Consider the following 24,201-nt stretch of genomic DNA (forward strand, 5'->3'; position numbering starts at 1 on the left):
ACATTGGCCTTTCCTGCTCGATGTCTGATTTCAAATTTGAACGGCTGCAGGGACAGATACCAGCGTGTGAGTCGACTGTTATGGTCCTTCATTGTGTGGATCCAAGTGAGGGCTCGGTGATCGGTCTCCAGGTCGAATTCTCGCCCAAGCAAATAGTACCTCAGGCTCTCCAATGCCCACTTAATAGCCAGGCCCTCTTTCTCCACAGCAGAATACCTGGACTCACGGGGCTGAAGCTTGCGGCTCAGGTACATGATCGGCCGTTCTTCTCCAGGATCTCCTTGGGCCAACACCGCTCCCAGTCCGACCTCTGATGCGTCCACCTGCACCACAAACTTCTTTTCAAAGTCTGGGCTCATGAGGACAGGGGATGAACAGAGAAGGGCTTTAAGGGCCCTGAAGGCTCTCTCACAGTCATCAGTCCAGGTGACAGGGTTTCTCTGGTCCTTACAGGTCAAAGCTGTGAGTGGTGTAGCGATACTCGCAAAGTGTGGCACAAATCTCCGATACCACCCAGCCAAGCCTAGGAACGAGCGGACTTCTTTCTTGGTGCGGGGTCGAGGGCAGTCCCGGATAGCTTCCACTTTATCCAATTGGGGCCTCACCTCTCCTCGTCCCAGCTGATAGCCCAAGTACCGTGCCTCCTGCCGTGCCCACTCACACTTTGCCGGATTGAGGGTCAATCCAGCCTCCTGAATTTTCCCAAGTACCAAGGTCAGGTGTTGTAGATGCTCCTCCCATGTGCTGCTGAAGATCACCACATCGTCCAGGTAAGCAGCACTACAGTGGTCACACCCCTGAAGCACTCGGTCCATCAGCCTCTGGAATGTGGCTGGGGCTCCATGCAGGCCAAAAGGCATCATGGTGAATTGAAACAATCCTGCTGGGGTCTGGAACGCTGTGTATTGTCTGCTTCCCTTTGCCAATGGCACCTGCCAGTACCCCTTACATAGGTCAAGGGTGGTGATGAATTTGGCTGCACCGATCTTCTCCAACAACTCCTCCATCCTTGGCATAGGGTAGGCGTCAAACTCTGAGACTGCATTGAGTTTTCTGAAGTCCATGCAGATCCGAAGTGACCCATCCTTTTTGAACACGATGACCACTGGGCTGCACCACTCAGAGTTCGAAGGCTCAATTACCCCGAGGTGAAGCATCTCCTCCACCTCCTGCTTCAGCCTCCCGACCAGCTGCTGTGGAACCCGGTACGGGCGCTGGCGGATGGGTTGGGTATCTTTCAGGCGTATGGCATGTTCAACGAAGGTGGTCTTACCAGGCTTCGCCGAGAACAACGATGGCACGTCTTTGAAGACTTGACAAAGCTGCACTTCCTGTTCCGGGTGAAGGTGGGCCAGCACAGGCCTCGCTGCCGCATCCCCAAAGGTCTGTGGTCCTGTCTCCAGCTCCTCATCGCTGTCCACCTCCTGGGCCAGAAGAACCACCTTTGGTTCCTGGATAGGACGTTCCTTCCACTCCTTCAGAAGGTTCACGTGGTACGTCTGCATTGATTTCTTCCTCTCTGGGTGCGATACCTCATATGTGACCGGACCCATCTTGCGAATGATCACATATGGACCTTGCCACTTCGCGAGGAGTTTGTTGGTGGATGACGGAAGAAGAAGAAGCACCTTTTGTCCTGGCTGGAACTCACGACACCGGGCCTGTTGGTCATACCAGGTTTTCTGGGTTTTCTGGGCCTCCCGTAGGTTGACCGCTGCCTCCTCCCGGTACCTCGCCAGTCGCTCCCTCATCTCCAACACGAACTGCACCACACCTTTGTCCGTCTGCCGCGTGAATGGTGCCTCCCAACCTTTCTGTAGCAGGTCTAAGGGCCCTTGAACTTCCCAGCCATACAGAAGTTCAAACGGTGAGAATCCTGTCGAAGCCTGTGGTACCTCCCTGTAGGCAAAGAGCAGAAACGGCAACCAACGGTCCCAGTCCTTGCCCGTGTCATCCACAAATTTCTGCAGCATGCGTTTTAGAGTCTGGTTGAACCTTTCAACGAGTCCATCTGTCTGCGGATGGTATGGTGTGGTCCGGATGGCAGAGACTCCCAACTGTTTATGAAACAGCTGCATGAGCCTCGAGGTGAAGTTCGTACCTTGGTCAGTTAGGATCTCGTCCGGAATTCCGACCCTGGAAAAGAGCTGTACCAGTGCTCGCAGGACAGCAGGGGCAGTGATTGTGCGCAAGGGAAACGCCTCTGGAAACCGGGTAGCATAATCACACACTACCAGGATGTATTGATGTCCTGTCGTGCTTCTCACCAGGGGACCAACAATGTCCATAGCAACCCTGCGGAATGGGGTAGAGATGATAGGCAGAGGTTGCAAGAAAGCTCGGTCGGACTTACGGGCAGGGCATGTTTTTTGGCATGTGGGGCATGTAGCACAATATTGTTGGATATCTGTGTACATGGAAGGCCAATGAAAGCGTGAACTGACGCGTAGGTATGTCTTGTGGCGACCTAGGTGTCCAGACCAGGGTATGGTGTGTGCAAGATGCATGATAAGTGCTCTACAGCTAGCAGGCACTACCAGACGTTTGTGTTCATTACACACCGCATACAACACATCATTGTCAACAATAAACATTTCCTTCCCCACACAATTTTCCTTTGCCTCCCCAACAACCTTGGCAAACAAATGTTTTAACGACCCATCTTCCTTCTGAAGCACCGAAATATTTTCAGGCACTTTCCACAAAGGGTCTGTCTGTACAGTATCTGGCTCTACCAGCCTCAGCTGTTTCTCAAAGCGGCGCTGGCGACGGGACTTTCTTGGGCCCTTTGTTCCACCATCAAACAGACTATGGTCAAAGTCTGAGAACGGATGAACGGAAGGGTCAGTATCAGTGGACTCTGGAGTGTCCTGCTCACACAGACCACTGTTATGGTCTGGGAGTGGTTGGGCACCCACTTTAGTCATGGCACGAGTCAATACAGGACATGATACATCAACATCACTGTTCACATTCATCTTTTCCCCAAAGACAGTTTGCTTATTCTCCCCCAGCAAGTCCAGAAGAACAGGCAAGTCCACTCCCAGGAGAGCTGCAACCGGCAATCTCTCAACCACTCCAAAGTTCATCAGATAGGACTGGTCATCTATAATCACTGACAGTTCAGCTGTAGGATATGGGTGCTTATCCCCATGCACACATGTCACTTCCTCGTGTTGGTTATAGTTCATAGAACCCACAGGGACCAGATCCTGTCTAATCAAAGACTTGTAACTCCCACTGTCCAAAAGTGCAGTTACCTTCTGTCCGTTTACAGTCATAGTTTTGTAGCAGTGTAACTGCTCACCATCATCTCCTGACTCAGGCCTGGGCGCATAACAGGCACCAGTCATTTTGGCCTTTCTTAACGGGCACACCGATGCTTTATGGCCCGGTTGCTGGCAGTAAAAGCAAACAAAGTCCTTACCAGATCCTCGTTGGTTTGGGGCAGAGTAAGAGTTACCTCGCGGCTCCTGGCTCACCGACTCCCTCCTGGCTGGCTGGTGTTGAGGTAGTGGTGGTGGTCTGGAAGCTGCACCAGAGGTTCGAAAAGCTGGTCCTCTCCTGGCGTTGAGGTACTGGAGAGCCAGTTTGGCAGCTGCGAGCCCATCTGCCGGTTCGTGCTCCTTCACCCAGGTCCTCACCTCCGGCGATAGCACGCGAAGAAGCTGCTCCAGGATGATGAGCTCACCAACTTCCTCCTTGGTCTGCTGCTCGGGACGAATCCAGCGTCGGTAGAGTCCCTTCAGGCGATGATAGGTCTCCGTGGGGTTCTCTCCTCCTGGCACCATCGTTGCCCGGAACTGCTGCCGATAGGTCTCTGGTGAGATGTCGAACTTTACCAGCAATGCTGCCTTCAAGTCTCTGTAGCAGTGCGCTCTCTCCTCATCCATCGCTGTGTAGGCCTCCAACGCCTTCCCCGACAGAAGCGGAACAAGCCGGCACGCCCACTCACTCTCTGGCCAGTTCCAGGTTTTGGCAATGCGTTCAAAACGCAGGAGATAATTTTCAATGTCCTCTCCTGTATTATACGGTGGTATTTTGGGGTCACTGTAGTACCTGTGGTCAGATCTTTGCTCCTCAGGTCTACTACTGCCATCTTGTGTTACAAAGGAGGCTGCTGCTGCTGACTGTCGCCAATGACTTGGCGATGGTGGGGGCAGGTTTCGCCTGGGACTGCTGGCTGTCGCTGTACTCGGTGTCACAGGTGACGCTTGGGCTGCTGACCCCGTGACACGTGAAGCTGGTTGGTCAGTCCCCGGAAGGCCAGCTCTTATGTAGCGCAGCTCTTGCAATAGTCCTTCCTCTCTTCTGGTTTGTGCATCCAGGAAGCCTCTCATCAGCGTCAACAGCTCAGGCTCGGGCTGCCTCACTGACGCTGTGGCGAACGTAGCTCCGCCTTCTCCCTCATCCTCCTCTGATGAAGGTGGGACGGTCTCCCATGCCGTGTCGCCAACTGCTCCAGCATCTTCTTGCTGCCCCCGTTTCTGTGATCGGAGTCCTGCACGCTGTTTTGGCTGATGCACCATTTTCTTTCGACTTGCCATATCCCACTTCTGACACCAACTGTGGCGGGGTTCTCTTTCAGTCCAAGGACTACTAATAATAATTACCACCACGCTCCATATGACAAGTCCAGATTTGCATTTATTTCCCTCAAAACAGTGCCGGTGCTCAGTATTTACAGTGCAAGAACAAAAATATAGTATTTACAGTACAAAAACAAAACCCAAACAAAACCTGATATCAGCTCCTCTCTTAGCTGCTGGTTTCCACGAGTTTCTTGTGATCTGTGCTCTCACAAGCACCTGCAGGGACAGACTCCCCTAATCCAGTTTCCCACTCTGCTTTTAAAGGGTAAGCCCCTCCCCCGGGCATGGGATGACTTCTGTCAGCCAATCACATTCATGACAAATACATGTTCAACTCTTTTTTAAACGGATCCTCACTTTTTCTCCCAAAGCAAACAAAACATTTTCCCCAGCAAAATGGGAAATAATTATATTCAAAAAGAAAAATAAATAATTATTTCAAAGTACCTCATGGTCACATGACCAAACTTTCCGTGCGGGTGAGCTACATAGTCTCGGAGTTAGCTCCGCCCCGTCTTGGCTCTCCACTGCCGTGAGGCGTCATGTCATGGTAAGCGATTCGTGTGTATGTATGAATGTGTGAATGTTTGTGTAGGTAAATCACAGCAGTCAGGTGTGCACCCCTGTCCGGCTATGCTAACGGTTGGAGAGAGAGGGCGATGAGCTAAGTGAATGACCTGATGTGCAGTACGGAGGGGAATGAGGAAGTGAGTGTGACGTGTATGTTTGGGTGTATGAGCGTGTGTGTGACAGTGTGCCGCTGCCCTGTTACTGCTCCGTCACAACCTGATTTAACAAATCCTTGAGTTCAATATGCCATTTTCTCCTGATGCAGCCCACATGCTGCCTGGGTTTCATTTTCTAGTGAACCTAAGTAGAGTCTGTGCTGGTTTAGTCAGAGGACATCTCTTTATTTCCCGCTGCTGCAGAGGCGTGGATGTCCTGACTGATCACGCTCTCCCTCCTCCAGGCTCCAAGGCCATGGACTACTCCAACGGTCTGTTCGACTGCCAGTCGCCCACCTCGCCCTTTCTCGGGGGGCTCCGGGTGCTGCACCTCCTGGAGGACCTGCGAGCGGCGCTGGAGCTCATGGACAATGAGGAGAGGGACAACCTCCGCTGCCAGATCCCCGACTCCACCGCCGAGGGGCTGGCGGAGTGGCTCCATGGACGGCTGGTAAGAAGGCTGGCCCGAGTGTTGGACTGGGACTCTGGCTGTGTTTGGATTATTCCACATCTGATGAATTGTGTTTATCTTCTGTTCTCACACTAAGACTTGGCCGTTTATGTGTTCTTTCACTCTTGGAAGAGCCAGAGTCGGTACTTGAGATTGGAGCAATTGTAACCTTTAAAAGATGAATTTCTTCAGATTTAGTTCCTGATTATATACTTGCTGCTTTAGCTTCTGTTTCTCTCCATCCGGAAGTCCACATTTCATCCAAGATGCTCGAGCTTCCAATAGACGACTGACAACATGACATGTGGCAAAAACCATTGATGCTCATTAACAAAAAATCTGTGAAGACTTTCAACAATTCATTCTAACCTTCTTGAACTTTTGCTTCATTTGAATTTCTTCCTTTTCAAAGGTGTAACTCACGATTTGATCATTTTTCAGTTGTCCTCCGGGTTTTGATGTTCGGATTAAATTCAAAATGCTTCCATTTCTACTGTTGTCTTTTATGGGACACAAACCACTCTCACTGAAAATCTAATTTTAGTGCAGAAATGTAAAAAAAAAAAAAATCCCTAATTTACAGCTAGAATCTGTAAACGATAATGTTGCATTCATTGCTTGTGTAAGCCTTCTGCTCTTCATCCCTTCATCACACTCTGCTGCCTGCGCCGTGACTTTGTTTATAGTAAAAGTGATGTTATGACGTCCGTCGCGGCTGAAGGAGTCTCTATAGGCGTCCTGCTGCAAATAGTTTCCATCATTTCAAGCTGGCGCTGACTCTGACTGCAGGCTCTTGTTTTCTTTTCCTCGTTAGAACTTTTGATTAAATTGTTAGATGGCCGTCATGTAAGGAGCCTGTTAACCCTCACGTGTTTTTTCCAGAAGCTGCTTCACCTGCAAATTAATTTTCTCTGCTTGTGTCTCGAGCGTTGTGTGTTTTCATCAGCCATCTTAAGTGAGACTCGTATCTCACTGTGACAGCTCCTGCTCTCTCACGTCTTCCTAAAAGAGAAACAAAAAGACGTTATTTAACAGATTTACGAAATGCAATTGTTTGATTCAGCCGACGTGGATCAACACATTCTATTTTCTGCTTCCAGAGCAGCGTCCACAGCTCAGAGTCGGTCTACCAAGAGCGCCTGTCTCGTCTGGAGAGTGACAAAGAGTGTCTGATTCTTCAGGTCTGTGAGCAGAACCCTCCATCGCAGCTCCACCACAGCAGAACAATCACTGAATGGGCCGGGGAATATGATTGTTTTGTTTTATTGTGTTTGCTCCTGTGTAATTTTCTCTGTCAAAGAAAATGGGTTTTCAGTTCTTGGTGATTTTGCAGAAAAAACTAGCAGATTTAAAGACATTCGTGTAAAAGGATATAACTTCATATTATTAGCCGTAGCCTCACCCTATAGTCAGTTAGAAAACATTTAGCTTCGATTTTATTTTCTTGTTTCCTGGTAAGGTAGGTTCATACATCCAAAGACTTTGAGCAGCTTTATGAAAAATTAGCATTGTCTTTAATCTGATGCTTTATTTGATTTAGTTTGTTAGTGAAGAATTGACAAAGCAGCAGTGAAAGTGGGTCATATGGTAAACACGCACTTTATGTACGGTTTTATGACTTGTCGTTTGCTGTTTTAGCTCATTTCTAAAGGTAGTGGAAGCTCCGTAGCTTTAATGGACAAATATGAGCTATACAGAGACAAAAGCCTAAGGAATCCAGGGTAATCATAACTGTTTCATAACTTTTTGTCTTTTTCCTTTCAACTTGTGTTTGTTTTCCCTCCGTCATGTAGGTGAGCGTGTTGACCGACCAGGTGGAGGTGCAGGGCGAGAAGATCCGGGACCTTGACAACTGTCTGGAGCACCACCGGGAGAAACTGAACGCTACAGAGGATCTTCTTCAGCAGGTAAAGACGTCCAGCGGTTCACCTTCGTCGTCCCACGGCCGTCACATCTTCACGTATTTACAAACCTTGTGGTGGTTTCCCTGGTAGGAGCTGTTGAATCGGACTGCGCTGGAGACCCAGAAGTTGGAGCTGATGACGGAGGTCTCCAGTCTGAAGCTGCAGCTCACTGCCGTGGAGCGAGATCACAGGGACAGCGAGGTAGACTGTGACGCTGTGGCGTTGTGACTTGCACCTGCAGCCTGTTGTCTGTGATGTGTGACTCTGCGTCCTGGCAGCCGGCCCGCCATTGTTTCCGAGTCGCCGGGGTCGCTGCCTCTCGGCTGGAAGAGCCGGAGGTCTGTCATGCGGTGCCAGCTGAACTTCTCTAAAGGTTACAGAAGAGGCTTAGACACCCCCTGTGCTCCAGCAGCTGTTTCCTCCCCGAATACCTCCACCCACCCAGAACTCCTCTCTGAGAATCCCACTTTCCATCCTCACTGTGTGGAATTCATAGTGAAGGATTCAACAGAGGATGTAGATGTTTCTCTAAAACTGTTTATTTTTCCATCTCGCTTCTATTTAACTTTAAATAAAACCCCGAAGAGTAAATAAAGTCAGGCCCAACATCAGCAGCTTCACTGTGCTGTGATTGATGTGTTTCTATAACCTTCAGTGGCTCCATTATGTGTAAAATCTCCCTTCCTGTTCTCAGAGCCATCATTCAAGTCAAACCCGGAAGAGGTCCCGCTGGAGATAAACGGTTTTAAACTAATCAATATTTCACATGACAGTTTAGCTGATAAAATGACTCCTCCATCAATAAATCTTGTTGCCATAAGAACGAGCAAATTAAAATGTACAACTGCAAACAACTGACTCGTATAAAAAGAAAATCATGAAAATCTTTTCTTTTCTCTTCACTGAAAACTTTCTTGTTGCTAAATTTCAGCCTAATTATCTTTATATTGAAGCACTAAAGGCCCCGTTTCCTTCAACGATTTCAAGTGAACGGAGCTCGGAGTCGCTGAAAACGCAACTTTTTGCAAACAGCTCTTCAGGTTGAACTTGTAGAAAAGGCTCTGACTCTGTTGTTGTGACAGCAGGTGAAAATGCAACTTTGTGAGTGTGGTTTCATTACAAAACAAACAAGTGCAATTCTGTGATTAGCCAATTACGTTGTCTGATGCAAAGATCATGTTTCACGGTGTCAACAGAGAAATGTATGAAGTGCTTTGTTTTACCAGAATGATCACAAACAATATTTTACATGTTAAACACTGTAAGGTGAAGCTAATTTTTTATTTTTTATTTATTGTTATTATGTTTGGCTTGGACCTCGGGTGCACTGTAATGTTGCTGATGGACATAATAACGGTCCATGACCCCCCCCCAACCCCCACATGTGCAGCTGGAGCCCCTCAGATCCTCTCCAGAGGAACATTAGTCTCAAACTGATGTTGATGCCTTTGGCAGAAACTCTCCCCCACACAGGAGAGAGTTTAACAGGAGTCTTTTTTTCCCTCCCCAGGGTTTGTACCAGGAAGTGACGGACCTGCGGTTCAGGGTGACCGACATCGAAAACGACAGACTGCAATGTGAGAAGAAACTCAAAGCCACCAAAGTGAGTGCATCTTCCTCCTCTGGACTCATTTCAAATGAATCATCATGATCTCCTGACAGCTCATCCTTCCCTTTACCTTTCAATATTTGGCTTCTCTTCTGATTTTAACATCTTTTCTGCAACACTCAAGCGTCCCAAGTGGAACACTGAGCGCTTCACCGGCGACGAGGTGAAGGTTTAATCCGCAGCCTGTCCTCTGCTCTCCTTTCTGGCCTCTCCGATTCCTCTAAACCTGCTCCTTCCCCTCCACTGCCGCTCCACGCTTTCCCGACTTTCACCACACTCTCTGCTGTAAGTGGAAACACTGGACCTGGAAGCACTTCACTACTTCCACCTGAGGACCGTCGTTTAATGTCACATAGTACAGCTGATTCTCCCTCATCCTACTTGTAATCCCATAATTCCCATAATGAGATGTCGTCAGTGTTATTTTCTCTGTGTGTTCTGATCTGCATGCTGCATGCATGTTGTGGTGTAAATGACTGCAGTGAAAAATAATTAGCCCTTACTGTAAGATCACTTCTGAAATCAGCAACTTACTTACAATTAAATACTGAAGTGTCTCTTATCAAGGTGCTGTTTGTCAAAATCCTCCTAATTGAGCCGGCCGCTAGTGTTAGCATTAGCATCGTGTGAATGCAGTATAGTGACGATATTACTTCAGAAAGTGAAACCGCAACATCATGTGGTGTTAATGGAGCCAACGATATTAACTAAGGTCACTTGTAACCAGTATTCATTTATTTATTTAGCACTTGCAATAGTCCTTAAAGCTGCTATTAAATACTTAATCTCAAAATGCTTAGCTGTGAGATTTTTATGTTAAAATAAAATTGAAAACAAATATTTCTTATAGATCAATGTACGAGGAAAGACGCATGTGGGATGTTGTGCGGTTGTTGTGCAGGAGGAGCTGCAGCAGCTGCAGCGGCAGCTGGAGGAGCGCGAGGCGGAGCTGCGGAGGTTGAAGGACGAGGGCAAACTGAGGGTGGAGAGCCTGGACGGGGGAGACGGAGGTGGGAGCCGCTTTAATAACCGTCTGGACACTCCTGCACTACAAAAACAAGCCGATGTGTATTAGACAAGTAGACATTTCACATTCCGCCTCCAGCAGCTCGTCCAGCTTTCATCTGGAGACAGGCCCAACTGTAATGGAGCTTTCTTTTATCCTCCGTCCTTATCTTCTGTCTGTAAGATTCATACCAAACCTCTCCGCTTCACTCCTTCCACTCTTATCTTGTCCACACTGATGTTAAAGGAATGCCATTAATTTGGAGGGGAGTCTGCTTGTTGTGCTCCGTCTGCACAGAAACAACAAGAAGACCGAACCAGGCGCTTCCTTCCTTTCAAGAACTTTCTGAATGAGTTTTTCATATTATTGTAGAAGAAAACAAACTTCTTTTCCACATACAGAGCAGTATTTCTGCATGAGAATAAACTCTTCAAACTTATTTGAGTTCATAATTCAAGTGTACATCATAATTGAGTTATAGGCTGATCCGAGGAAACTGGATTTGTGTTCTGAATTCTTTAAAATACACTTAAATGTTCAAGCATTTATTCATGATTTTATGAGTTGGAATCATCCAAAAGCCTTGGATCATCAGAATATCTCATCGAAATGCATGCTTTTTAAGTACTGGCCACAAATAAAATCCAAAACTTCCAGTGTAAAAAGAGCCAACAACTTGACTTCTCACTGACGAATGGTTTATTACTCAGATATCATGAAATGTTGTCAGAGGTTGAGGATTAGATCACACTATTTCTTATCTGTTGATTTAGTTGCAAAACTGGTTTAGATCATTTGTGAATCGAATGAATGAATGAATGAATGGTTTATTTCGGTTTCAGTATAAGTACCTTGTTATTTCTGCTTTGCTCTCATAGTGAAAGAAAGTTTTCTGTTCTCCGTTCAGATAATGAAATGTTGAAGATAAAGAAGGTGTTGGCGTCTCTGACGTCGGAGAACGACGACAAGGTACGGCGGCGCGGCGGCAGAGTTTCCCTCTGGACGCCTTCCGACCTGACGTGTGTCTGTCTGCAGGAGCGGAGGATCAGAGAGCTGGAGGACTCGCTGACCAAGTGCAGGAAGGTCCAGGAGCTGGTTAAAGGTGAGACCAATACATCAATGTTGATTTAGGACACGCCTCTTAGTGCTGCTCAAGTCATCAGGTCTGAAACACAGTTTTACGTGAAGACGACACAGAATTACACCGTAAGATGTTATTTTGAGAAATTATTAGTTGTATTGAAGTCGAGTCAAAGTCAGATTTACTGTCGATTCTGCTGTACATACAAGCTGGCCCTTCTAAATAGAGAATATTCACAAGAAAACGGTGCAACAAGATTTAAAAAACAAGTTAAAACGTAAACTAATCCAGTGTCGCCGCAGAATAGCTGTAATGGAAGGAGTGTCAACTGATCATGATGAGCAAGTAATGCTCCCACATTAACAGTAGAAATGTATATTTTATTAATTGGTCTTTAAGTTTAATTGTCTGTTGAAGCTTGAACGCCTCTGAACATGTTTTACTGCAGCTATTGATCCACTCACTAGTTGGCAATATTGGTAAAGCAAATGCATCTATTGGTGTTTGTTTGTTCTCTGATCACATTAAAATGATCGTCAGTCGTCGTTCCAGTGTGTTTTGAGGTTTGAGAGCTTGTTGTGCCGGTCGTCTCCACAGAGAAGCTCAACGAAGACGACTACGACGACATCCCGGACGACCCCTCCACTCCGGCCTCCATGGACGTGGACCAGATCACCTTGGAGCTGGAGGGGGAGGCAGGAAGGAGCTCGGGCGAGGTAAACACCACCTCTGATAAAAACACAGGATGAGCCGCAGACGACACACTTCCTCCTTCATTTTCTCAAGAATTGAGAGCCTCTGTTGGAAAAGAGTGACAGTGTTGTGTGTGTGTGGTCTCAGTCGGCTCCGTGCATCGCCGTGCTTTCTGAGATGAACGAGCTGGACAGAGAGCGACGCCTCCAAGCAGCCAAAAGGTACAACTGCTTCAGATTGTGTTCCCCATCTATTTATTTACTCAGGTGTTCGTCGCCGCATCAGCATTGTCTTATCAAGCTGCACACAGGCTTCACTTTATTTTCTGTCCTTGTAGCAGCAATAACCCTCCGTCTGGACGGCGTGCCCACTCAGTCCCCGGGGTCTCTGTGGAAACAGTGTGTGGGTGGGCAGAGACCCCGGGGCCATTCAACTTCAACATAGCTTCAGGAATCTTATACAGACTTTTTTTTAATGCACTGTAATATTAAGATGTAGTCCTAAATATTCTATCAATCCAAAAGTGGGAGGCGTCTTTCAAGCGAGCTGCTTCTCACTGCACTCTCAGTTTCGAGGCTGTGTGACGTCACTTCACAGCTTTTCTAGACTGATAAAGAGCAGAAGGATTGAACCTGTAGCGTCTGTTGCAACCATTTAAAACTGGGTTGTTGGGTTTTTTTTCCACTTTAAGTCTTTATTAGAAAACAAACTTTCATCTACAAACTAAAGCGACCTGGGTGATGCCTTCATATTCTAAGTTTTAAAGACTTTTCTTGTTCATAATATCGAACGTCCTTTTCAATCTCCTCTACAGTCCAGAGTGTGCGTTATGATTTCTTTCACCATCTTCAGACACTGGTCTTCTGTGGGTGTCGCTTGTTCTCTTGCTCACAATGTTATTTCTAACAAATGTTTGTCTTTCTGTGGAACTCGAACACATTAAAGTTCACAGGTCACATATAAAACCAACTTTGTTCTCAATTAGACCAAACCAGTGAAATTATTGGCTGATAATCTCTAAATAGACTTTTTCCCCTTCAGTTTCATGTTTAATGTACTTTTTTTGAGCAACGCAGCAGAATTATCTAAATGCCACCAAGTGTGACAGTTTGATCAAATATGGTTCAGCTGCTCCTCCACTCAGGCCGATGAAGGATGGAGTTTCTGATGTTTCCCAGGTTTTGGCCCGTATGAGATCTGGATCAATAAAATGACACAATACTGGAAATCAAACATAAAAACACTCAATATAAAACATTTCAGCAAGAAAGAAAAATGTGACTTTACCAGAAACGTTTGATTGATCTAAACTGAAGTATTTGGTCGATAAATCACGATTGTTGTCTTTACTGGCGTTATTTTTGTTGGTGGTTTGACTCTTGAACTTCACATGACTTCAGGTCGGCCTCTTCTTCTTCTCCTAGCTGATTTTTGAACCAATATGACTTCAGGCCATGTTGTCAAAGATGGTGATTGTGTGTTTCTTGTTTCAGTCCGTCAGAAGATCCTCAGCTCAGCAGCTCTGAGCAGGTGAGACGTCACGTCATAATGTTCATTGTTTCCAGGAGGGAGTCTGAACCATTCCAGCTGCTTCAGATCCACCATGTGAACAGAAACCAGTGTTTTGATTCTTGGAGTCACAGGATCAATCACAAGGTTGACTCAGCAGCAGCGTCAACAACACAGAAAGACCATGACCTCTGCTGGTTGAATAGAGGAACTGCACCATATTTCCTTTTTGTGTGTGAATCCTGATGTTCATGACTCTTGAAGAGACTGATTGAAGCCTGGAGTTTTTTAAGATGGAAATCACGGAAACACGCAACATTGAACAAGCTGCTGCTTTAAAAAACATTTTCTAGACGCATCTTTCAGGATAAAAACAAAGTGTGGTGGAGGGAGCATCAAGGTTTGAGGCTCCCTTCATGGCTTGGATGTCTTGAGAGAAGAATTACTTCCCAAGTATCAAAAACTGAGACCAACGTTTTAACCAATAAAGCCAAATGAAATGTACGAACGTCCCACGGACATCTTGAACATTACAGGTTTAATTTCTTGTTGATCTGTGTTTCAGGCTAAAACCAAAGTCGGTCCTGCTTCTGCTTCTTCTTCTTCGCCTCGTAAAGAATCGAGTGACGACAGTTTTGGTCCAAAGAAAGTTCGCTCGTCTTTCGGCCGCGGCTTCTTTAAACTGCGTGGAAACAAACAAACCAGCAGCTCCTCGAGCCTCGGTGAGACACTTGACTTGAGTCGTCGTCGTTGTTGTTGTTGTTGTTGTTGTTGTGTTTACGTGCTGCTGATTCTGGTGTTTCTCTCCATGAACCGTTGGTTGTTAGATCTCAGCCGGAGCGTCAGTGCGCCCGAGTTAGGTACAGTGGAGCGACGCTGCTGTGGAAACATGCAGCTTCACAGCTCTCATACTTTCCTCTGATGGAACAACTTCAGGAAGAACCAGTGCCTCTGTTTCTTTTCTTCTCGTCGCAGCTTTACCAGATCGACTGGCACAGATATGAAAGACATATCTGCTGCTGAAATGTTATTTTAAGGGAGATTAAAATGACATTTTCTGTAGTTTTCTGTCGCCTTGCACTGGTTTAAGTTGTCCATCAGGTTCTATCTGAAATGAAGCCGTTTTAAAGTAGTTTGTAGTGTTGAAGTTGTCATTTCCAGGTGGTATCAGTCTTTGCTCTTCTGCATGAGCCGTGTTTATTTACCTGCTTCTCTCAGTCGACCTCTCATCCAGTCCACGTCTCTTCAGTTCACTCCTCAACCTGAGACACGTTCCTGACTGTAAATCTCCACTGTTCATTGTGGCAGCCGAGGCGGAGCGTCGAGGCACCGAGCACCTGGACCTGGCCGGAGTTCCTCCTCAGAAATCCCCCGGCGGCGCCGCGGCGCCCTCGTCTCCAGACGCCAAGAAGAAGTCCCGCGGCTTCAGGAGGTTCTTTGGCAGGTGAACACTCCGGACGCCTTTCTGCATTTTAATCGCCGCCAGAGCTTTCGCTTCAGGAGTGACGCCGTTTCTCCTGCAGGCTGAAGAGGAGTCACTCCACCTCCTGCAACCTCGATGACGGTGCAGAGGCGGAGTTCAGGAGGGGCGGAGTCAGAGCCACCGCCGGCCCGCGACTCGGCTGGTCACGAGAGTCCAAGCAGAGGTTCCACTGATTCCTACAAGTTCAGATTAATTAAGATTTGAATCAAGTGAAGTGAAAACTACTGAAACATTAAGATGTGACTGATAAAACAAAACTTTCTTTACAAATAAAAAAAAAATATATAGAAAGTCAAGCTTGTTTTTCAGTAATTGATCTTTGATTCAAACTCCAGATTTTGTGAAACTGGTGATTTATCTATTAGATTCTCTGATTGTACTATTTTAACCCTTAACTTCCAGTTTCCACTGAAACTTTGAACCATACATTTTATACTTATGATATTTAGAAAAGTAACAAAGGAGCGAAATTGAGCTTTGTGACCATATTTAGTCACCATTTATTAAGTTTTACACACTTATAACACACGGTTCTCAGCACTCTTATAAACACAGTAATATAATAATAATAATAATATTGTCTATTGCACAATCTTCTAAACTAAAGTGACAAAGTGGTCAATTAGATTTTTTTTTCTTTTTGATTAAATGTGACCTGAATTAGTTTAACTTTCAGTACAGTACAAAAAAAACAATAGAAAATCTCACCAGACCAGAATAAGGAGCTTCTGCCTGGTTTTGCTGTAGATACTAGTTATGTGTATTTTCATCATCATCATCCTCAGTATGTTTCTCCGTCACTGCAGTGCTGTGGACGTTCCCTTCGCCCGGTGGAGTAAAGACGAGGTTTGCGTTTGGCTCCACGAGCAGGGACTGGGTCTGTACGTGGCCCCGGGTCACAACTGGATCAAGTCTGGACAAACGCTGCTGCAGGCGTCGCAACACGACCTGGAGAAGGTGAGCAGGGGCCAGCAGTCGTCTTGTTCCCTTTACATTTACTCTGGTCTCTTCAGTTTGGATGTTGACTTTGCCTCTCCTCCTCCTCCTCCTCCCTCCTCCCTCCTCCTCCTCTCCAGGATCTGGGCATGAAGCCTCCTCTGCACAGGAAGAAGCTTCGACTGGCTCTTCAGGCTCTCGGCTCGGACGACGAGCTGCTGCGAGGAAAACTGGACCACAACTGGGTGACCAGTGAGTGACGCTCTCACACCTTCAGTACATTTTCTCTGAATCCTAAAACCATCAGTGGCGGCGTGAAAGCAATTCTCCTTCTTACACATTATTGGTTACATTCGTAGCTCATCTTAACGTCTGGTGGCCAGAGTCTGTTAAAGTTTGTGACGTCCCCTTAAAACAAGAGCAATAACTTTATAAAGACTGAAAACGGGTCATTAAAGGGAGAACGCGTCAAGCTAAAGCTGCAGTGCCGCTGTCTGCCTGCAGGGTGGCTGGACGACATCGGACTCCCGCAGTACAAGAGTCAGTTTGACGAGGCCCGAGTGGACGGGCGCGTGCTGCACTACATGACGGTGGTGAGCTGCGGAGCGACGGCCAGCGACTGGTGGAAGAGGCTTCATGGTGACGGTTGCTGTGGTCTTCTCTCTCAGGACGACCTGCTGTCTCTGAAGGTCGGCAGCGTTCTGCATCACCTGAGCGTCAAGCGAGCCGTCCAGGTCCTCCGGCTGAACCACTACGACCCCGGCTGCCTGCGGCGCCGGCCCTCCGACGAGGTGGCGCACTCGGCCCCGCCCTCTCCTCAACAGAAGGAGTGATACGTGAAGAAGTGGCTTTTTATACTGCGTCTCTGTTCAGAACAACGCGAGCCCGGCGGAGATCTCCCAGTGGACCAACCACCGAGTGATGGAGTGGCTCCGCTCCGTCGATCTGGCCGAATACGCTCCCAACCTGAGGGGCAGCGGCGTCCATGGAGGACTCATGGTACGACGTGGACGTTCAGCCAGTGACGACAAGCGTTTTGTTTGTATTCGATATATAAGAACCTTCCACACGTCAAACCATGAATATAAACACAAACAAGAGAACAAACTCTAAGCCTGCAGGATTTTCCTGTTGCAGTTTAAAGACTTACCAAAGTTTAGTATCCTCTCCAGTTTTAAATCGTTTCCAGCTTGTAATCTATTACTTTCAACATCACAGCTTGCTCAGATTTTCAGAGGTTTCTAAACCTCAGTGTTGCTGCTCGTTGCCGCCGTTTGACTTCATCCTTGGTTTGTGGGAAGGTGCTGGAGCCTCGCTTCAACGTGGAGGCGCTCGCCCTGCTCCTCAACATCCCCCCCAACAAGACGCTGCTGCGGCGCCACCTGGCCACGCACTTCCACCTGCTGGTGGGCTCCGAGGCCCAGCGGCTCAAGCAGGACTGTCTGGAAAACCCCGACTACAACGTGCTGACGGCCACCGCCAAGGTCAAGGTAGAGCCACCGGCTGCTTCTGCACTCCGTCACTCAGGGAGTTCAAAGGTCAAACGTTCTGCTAGGAGAACTTAAGTGGTGGCATTTAGCTCTGTTGTTGCTAAATTCACTCTCTGAGATCAATAGTTTCTCTTTATTTGATTGTTTGTCATATTCCTCTTTCCCTTACATTGTCTTTCAACCTCACTGATTCTGTCTTTTGAAATTGTGAGAATAAATGAGTTTCATTCTTCATCTTAGTTCTAGCAATCATGATATAAAAACTGCAGCTTAAAGTTTCACATTTTAAGATTTATCAGCAATTAATTCAATATTAAAGAGTAAGTCACAGTAAAAAAACACGTTTAAAGATTTCTAAATAAAAGGAGACATTTGTATAAAATGTGCGTTTATAAGGATTTATGTCTGATTAAAATCGGAGTACTTCTGCTTCCTTTCTCCTTCCAGCCGCGGCGTTTGTCTTTCGGAGGGTTCGGCAGTCTGAGGAAGAAACGGCAGGAGGACGGCGAGGAGTACGTCTGCCCCATGAACGTGGAAATGCCCAAGAACAGCAGCTTTCAGAGGAACGCCCCGATCTACCAGGAACATCTGGAGCAGGTACCGCGTCTGTCACTGTGATCGATTGATCAGCTGAGATGGCCTCGTCAATAAGCTCCGTCCCGTGTGTCAGATGGAGGATTCAGAAGGAACCGTCCGGCAGATCGGAGCGTTTTCAGAGGGAATCAACAACCTGACGGTGAGTCACCTGAACCCAGGACAAATATTGATCAGGTCTTCCAATAGATTTGATTTACATTTCCTCTTAATAACTAAGCAACTTGCTCTAGTCTAATAGCTCACGTTCTTAAATCGCATGAATGAAATTTGTTTTCGAAACTTGTTCCTACGATATGAACGTGACGTTCTGTTTCAGAGCATGTTGACGGACGACGTCTTCTTCCAGGAAGTCTCCGTTTGTCCTCCAGGCAACGACTCGACGCACATCAACATCAGCGTGTGACTGAACTCCTCGAGCATTGTGGGGGAAAAATCAACCCGTCCTCTGATGTTTGATCACGTGAGACATTCAGCCACAACGTTATGACCATGTATTTATTGAAGTTCTCTCAAATATAATGCATGAACTTTAATACATTTCTCTCTATTAGTCATTGATTTAAACTTTTTCTCCCAACAAGCGTGGTACTTAAAGTAACATGGATTCAGTCACATCACACTCGTTTGATTCAGATCTGTGAAGCAGAGGCACAAATGTGCTGATTTGCAAGAAAAGCAGCAGAGAAATGTTTCCCACTTTGCTCGTGGGAATTAATGCCACTGGTGATGGGGTTAACGTAGCGTAACATGAGCACATTTCTCAACTCACCAAAGTGAAATATTTTTACCTGAACGAAGCCAAATGTTTGTTTTTGACATTTTTGTTAATAAAATTGAAGAAAATCATGTATTTGTTTGTCATTTTGAACAAACGGACAACGCGGCAGCAGGACGTTTATATTGCATAATCAAACGGACATCGGCTACGTCACAAACAAGCTGCAGCGAAAACTTTGTGGATTAAATAAAAGTGAAAGATCTTTTTGGATGCAGGTTTGGAAAATAGCTTTGCAGTTAAGGCACTGAGAGAAAACAGGACAGTCTCACCTGCGCTGCAACATTTCACATCCTCAAACAATCGAAACAAAACCTACATCTTAGTATTTCCCCCAAGTGTCCCTACCTGCATCTCCATCAAATATTCTCCTTGGTCCTTTTGCATGATGAACACGGTGGCAGATATAAAGTATACATAGTGCAATACTGGCGCCGCTGCTCAGAAGGTGAACCTGCGGCTCTCGGGGTGACCCACTTTGTCCAGGTTGGGGTTGCAGGCAAACTGGATCATGGGCGGGGGTCCACACATGAGGACCAGCGTGTCGTCTCCCGGGGCCGGGAGGCGGTCCCGGACCATCTGCTCGTTGATGAAGCCTTGGCTGTACTCCCAGTCTGGAGGCAACAAAGTTCCCTTTAACAATCAACACTCACTGCTGCCGCCCAATGGACACAAGGTGTCATTACACCAGATTGCATTTTTAATCAATGACTCCAATTCACAGCTGTTTATTTCAGTGACGGAGTTTAGTCTAGTAGTGAAATCCCCTCAGGACACAAACACACGAGTTCCTTCTGGAAGCATTTCATTTGAACCGACAGTGTTTGTGATATTTGCTGCCGGCTCATTAGTGGCACGGTTTCCTTTCACGTGTTTAATTTGAAGGCAAACAAAAGGTGCAGCCTCACCTTCAGGCGCTCTGTCCACAGTGAACCACAGCTTGAAGCGCTCGGGGTGGTTGACCTGAATCTCCTCCAGCTCGGGCCGCAGCAGGATGTCCTTCTCACTCTGAAACACGCAACACTGGTCAACCTCACACTTTGACCGCTTCACTGAAAACCTTCTCTGGATGAAAACGTGTGAAGGATTAAAAGCAGCCGAGTGAAACTCGCCTGGTTGGCAAACAGCAGGTGACACACGGTTTGATCCTGAGGATCCTTCATCACGGCTGTGATGATCTGCAGCATGGGAGTGATGCCTGCAACAACAAGACATGCATTTGTTTCTGCTGCCAGCCACTTATGACAAACTCAAGTATTTTTTCCCAGAATCTCTGCAACCATCAAGACCCTGAAGCAGAATGAGGCTCATCGCCACCCGGGGAGGAGCTGCACAATAAGGCTGCTCGTACCTTTTTAATGAAGCAACCTGCAGGAGGTTAGACTTGGATTTTCAATTAAAAAAACATAAATATTGAGGCTATAATGAGAACTCCAAGTGGTAAATGAACTCTACTTGTATTGTTCTTTACAACTTCAGGAGCACTTTACTTTGTTAATTCCAGTCACACACCATGCAAGGCGCCGTCAACCCAACGCGAGCTATTTCCATGTAAAATGGTGTCAAGTGCAGAGTAAGACCTCTGAACAATGGATCAAGTGATGGACTTCAGTAAAAAATGATGGTAAAGCTTTGGGAAGTTTTGTTGGTAACTTTATGTAATCGATAACACAACAACTTCTGATTGGCCAGTTTCACAACATTTACTGGAGTGAGAGGTTGACGACAGCCTTTCTTCTCTTGTGGAGCCTCGCACAGACTATAGACTGTTGGAAAAACCAGTTGAAAGTATATATTGCATAATATGGGACCTTTAAGGTAGGAAGAGATCCGAACTGGAAAGAGCAATATATAGCCAGTCAGCAGCAACGGGGTTAAAAAGAAATGCTTTAAAGATGATTTTCTAAATATGTCAGTGTTTTGCAAATATCTGATGTAAGTATTCTAATTAAAGTATTTTCATGAGTACTTGATGAAGGTTATTTGAAGCCCATTCGATCTTGAATTACATTTATTTTATGGTAAAAAAACCAAACACATGAAAGTCGATTGAATTTACAACACAATTACGTTTTTCTGCTCATCTGAGGTGAAGTTTGATCATAAACAGCAGATTGTGTTTTCGAAAAATTACTTAAACATTAATAGCTATATTTGTAGAAATGTGTTTTTTTTGGAAAGAAATCAATGCCGAGATATTTTATAGACTTGGAAAAGCTTTTTTCCCCATTAAAATCCGGTGTGATGTCATTAAAAGGTGTAAAACGTGAGCAGAGTGAAGCAGTTGTCTCACCGGTCCCTCCAGCGATCATCCCCAAGTGTTTGGCCGTTTTCCTCTCGGCTGCAGACTTCTTGTCAGGCTGGATGTCGAACACCCCTGTGGGGAGGGGGAGGGGGAGGGAGAGTTACCCCGGCCAGACCCTGGACCTCCTGCCCCCCCCCTCTGAGCTGTGCTCACCTCTTCCTCTGTAGACCAGCAGTCCACTCGGACCCCTGAAGTCGATGGTGTCGTTGAGTTTGAGCCCCTCCAGGTACTGACTCAGCTTCCCTCCTTCAGGGAACTTCGGGTGGACGTCTTTAAAGTAAATCTGCAGTGGGGGGAGGGGGGGGATTTAAACTGACCGCCTCAGAGCAAGAGGTGACGTGTGTGTGTGTGTGTGTGTACCTTCACCACCAGGTCCACGTAGCCCTTGTCGTCGTCACTGGAGACGGGGGTGTACGGCCGGACCACCAGCTTCCCGTCCACTCTCGCAGACAGGTAGATGTGTTGTCCTGACGGAGGGAGAGGAAAGACTTGAGCTGGAAACTCTTCTGAGCACGTCTGACAGTAATCCTTCTCTTGACTAGTTACTTTTCACTGAACGGTGGAGATGGAACTACAGGCGAACCGTAGTAAAGCTTTCATGTTGTTGCTGTTCATGATTGATTGTCGGGAGAAACGAAAATGACAATAAACAGTTTGTGCAAAAAGAATGGCTTGTTTGTTCTTTCAGAGAACAACTCTTTCTGGTAACTCGTCCCATGATTTTTGTTTTTCTCCGTCACGTGTGTCTGCAGCTTTTCAGAAGCCAAACAGTTTCTGTTCAGATCATTACAAAAGTTTAGCGCTTCAGATCGTCAAAATACTTACACAAAATAATTAAGTTCTGTTTTTTAATGACTTGGATTAAAGTATTTATTTATTGCAAATTGATTTCACAATAATGATGAATTAGCAATATGTTGTTTTCAACTTTGTCACTTTGAAAATGATTCTTTTCACAGATCTTCCAATGATAAATGATCTTTCAGAGGTCACATGAGCTCAAATGAGCAGAAAAACTTTGTTGTTTCACCTGAAAGTTATTTAAAAATGGCAAATGGATTTCACTAATATGGTGCTTTATAACTTAAAGCATGAAACTGATATATAACTATATCATTCACACACCATTGGAGGCTGCAGCCATGCAAGGCACTGTCACTCCAAAAGGAGCGGTTTGGGATTCAGTGTCTTGCCCAAGGACACTTTGGTATGTAAGCAGGCGGAGATGGGAATCGAACCTGCAACCTTCCGATTGAGAAGCTTAAAAGCTAAAAACTCACCGATGGGGAGACCGAGGACGTGTTCGGCTGAGGGCAGAGCGAAGCGAAACTTCCTCGTGTCGTGGCTGACGATCTGAAGAGGCACAAAGAAATACACAGTAAAAAAAATGTAATAGGTCACTCAAATAGAATCTGAATAGAAAGAAAACACATCAGATCGAGATCATCTTTTATTGTTTCACAATGTTGAAATGTGCATTGTCATAGCAGGAAGTACACACTAATAATAAAAGAGTAGCAAAAGAATATGAATAAGAATAATGAGAAACAGTAAAAACTAAATTAACAATCTAAAAAGATAATCAACTTATCAAGAAAACACGAAGATCGTCTGTAGATTGCTGAGTAACCCTAAAGTAGGAAAACTAAATAAATGTAAAATTTCCCTGGGAAATGAAGAGATAGCAGAGGTTAATATGTCACTACTGAATATAGTCTGGTGTAACTTAATAACTTGTGGCACACCTCCAGTCATTTACAGGAATCCAGCCAGACGTGCATTCTAGTTCGATAACCTTACCTAATTTAATCACACTTTTAAGTTATTATGCATTTAAGTGCCCTAAAATATCTATTATGAAAGTAAAAGCTTTATTTAGATGTAACTTTAAATGTTTGTGACTAAAACACACTTTACATTGACGACTTTCCCAAATCCGCGTTTCTGCGAGGCGTTTGAACGCATCTGCTGCGTTCACGCCCGGATATGCAGTTGTTATTATTGTGGGACATTGGGCTTGTTTACCTGTTTGTCGAGCAGTCGCAGTGCATATTTGATGTTGGGGTCTTCTAAAGTGATGGCGGGTCTCCTCTTGGAGAAGAAGAGTCTGAAGATGAGGTTGATGATGCTGTCGACGCCTCCTCTGATCAGCTGTGACGAAGGTCAGATAAGATTAGCATTAGCATTAGCCTGGTTACACGGCTGCGCAGGGCGTTGTCCAGATGAAGCCAAGTCTTTTTTTGGTTAATTTCCCTGCGCCGTGTGTAAACGGGAGAAGTGAGTCACGGACAGGAGAAGTGAGTCATGAGGAATTCCTGCGGCCACCGAGCTTAGCTGCTGTTAGCATCGCTTGACGCAGAGTTATTAACGGGCAGAACGTGAGTCGGCAGAATGTTCCTGCAGGTTCACTCACCCCGATGATGTAGGACAGCATGTTGAGTCCGGGGGAACAGCCGCGGGGCTGTTCGGGAGCAGAAAGCGGAGTAAGAAGAGTCTTCAGACACTAAACGCGAGGAGAACCCTGCGAGCTGTCATGAAGCTGTCCCAGCTCCAGCGGAAGTGTCGGACTGTAACTTCAAAATAATATATAAACAACGGCCAATCGACGCGATTTAAAGTGCGTTTACACAGTCGGTCCTGAAATATGAATAAATAATATAACTCATTATAAAAGCGTTCTGATATCCGTAAAGGCTTAACGACTCGTTGTTTAGTGGAAAACGTTGAATAAATTGTGTTTTTATACAACTTCCGGACAAAAGACTCGTTTTATGGTACCTTGATTAAAGCGGAAGCTCATGCGTTACCTTTCATAATAAAGATATTTTGTTACTTCCGGTGGGATCGTTAGATTTCGCAACATATCTAAGTTCAATTTGTGAATACAGTATTATCATTTTTAACTTCGGTAAACACCCAACTATTTCATAAACACAGCGTGGAAACATTAAGTAAATAAACAAATGGGAACATCTGGGGGTAAAGATAGTATTACAATTACTTTAAGCTAAAACATTTCTTTTTTTTTTAAACAAAGTATTTCCA

The 24,201-nt window shown here is 45.9% G+C and overlaps 2 protein-coding genes across 5 annotated transcripts in view; one reads left to right on the forward strand and one right to left on the reverse strand.

The window, feature by feature from the left end:
- Positions 1 to 18,922, forward strand: part of LOC308146462 (liprin-beta-1-like) — a 32,655-nt gene extending 13,733 nt beyond the window's left edge. The window contains exons 3-26 of one of the 3 annotated variants that reach the window (XM_080518292.1): positions 5,563 to 5,768; positions 6,869 to 6,949; positions 7,562 to 7,675; positions 7,763 to 7,873; positions 9,183 to 9,275; positions 10,183 to 10,291; positions 11,195 to 11,256; positions 11,323 to 11,389; positions 11,966 to 12,084; positions 12,209 to 12,282; positions 13,555 to 13,591; positions 14,136 to 14,292; positions 14,398 to 14,430; positions 14,879 to 15,014; positions 15,094 to 15,216; positions 15,860 to 16,010; positions 16,130 to 16,241; positions 16,494 to 16,582; positions 16,658 to 16,780; positions 16,863 to 16,988; positions 17,291 to 17,479; positions 17,927 to 18,076; positions 18,150 to 18,215; positions 18,393 to 18,922. In XM_080518292.1, the coding sequence (XP_080374418.1) occupies positions 5,563 to 5,768; positions 6,869 to 6,949; positions 7,562 to 7,675; positions 7,763 to 7,873; positions 9,183 to 9,275; positions 10,183 to 10,291; positions 11,195 to 11,256; positions 11,323 to 11,389; positions 11,966 to 12,084; positions 12,209 to 12,282; positions 13,555 to 13,591; positions 14,136 to 14,292; positions 14,398 to 14,430; positions 14,879 to 15,014; positions 15,094 to 15,216; positions 15,860 to 16,010; positions 16,130 to 16,241; positions 16,494 to 16,582; positions 16,658 to 16,780; positions 16,863 to 16,988; positions 17,291 to 17,479; positions 17,927 to 18,076; positions 18,150 to 18,215; positions 18,393 to 18,479 (2,615 nt within the window). In that variant the 3' untranslated portion in view covers positions 18,480 to 18,922. Of the gene's footprint in view, positions 1 to 5,562; positions 5,769 to 6,868; positions 6,950 to 7,561; positions 7,676 to 7,762; positions 7,874 to 9,182; positions 9,276 to 10,182; positions 10,292 to 11,194; positions 11,390 to 11,965; positions 12,085 to 12,208; positions 12,283 to 13,554; positions 13,592 to 14,135; positions 14,293 to 14,397; positions 14,431 to 14,878; positions 15,015 to 15,093; positions 15,217 to 15,859; positions 16,011 to 16,129; positions 16,242 to 16,493; positions 16,583 to 16,657; positions 16,781 to 16,862; positions 16,989 to 17,290; positions 17,480 to 17,926; positions 18,077 to 18,149; positions 18,216 to 18,392 lie in introns of all 3 variants that reach the window. The other 2 variants (XM_080518290.1, XM_080518291.1) reach the window with 2 other exon arrangements.
- LOC308146463 (NADH-cytochrome b5 reductase 3-like) lies at positions 11,240 to 23,708 on the reverse strand. Of its 2 annotated transcripts, none has more exons than XM_080518294.1 (9): positions 23,570 to 23,708; positions 23,182 to 23,307; positions 22,437 to 22,509; positions 21,517 to 21,623; positions 21,310 to 21,439; positions 21,145 to 21,228; positions 19,964 to 20,049; positions 19,760 to 19,859; positions 11,240 to 11,379 (listed from the first exon to the last, which is right to left on the reverse strand). In XM_080518294.1, the coding sequence occupies exons 1-9, from the start codon at positions 23,588 to 23,590 to the stop codon at positions 11,333 to 11,335; spliced, it is 774 nt and encodes a 257-aa protein (XP_080374420.1). In that variant the 5' UTR covers positions 23,591 to 23,708; the 3' UTR covers positions 11,240 to 11,332. The 2 variants fall into 2 exon arrangements, with proteins under 2 accessions (XP_080374420.1, XP_080374419.1); XM_080518293.1 differs by lacking the exon at positions 11,240 to 11,379 and adding an exon at positions 18,554 to 19,465.
- Positions 23,709 to 24,201: the final 493 nt, after the last annotated feature.

The sequence above is a fragment of the Blennius ocellaris genome (genome assembly GCF_963422515.1).
Source record: "Blennius ocellaris genome assembly, chromosome: 22".
NCBI lineage: Eukaryota > Metazoa > Chordata > Actinopteri > Blenniiformes > Blenniidae > Blennius > Blennius ocellaris.

Coding starts and splice junctions, on each gene's coding strand:
- LOC308146463 (XM_080518293.1), bottom strand. CDS start 23,590: ATGCTGTCCTACATCATCGGG. Junction 21,624..22,436: donor CGTCCTCGGTCTCCCCATCG/GTGAGTTTTTAG, acceptor TCCCTCCGTCAG/GACAACACATCTACCTGTCT. Junction 21,229..21,309: donor GCTGGTCTACAGAGGAAGAG/GTGAGCACAGCT, acceptor CCCTCCCCACAG/GGGTGTTCGACATCCAGCCT.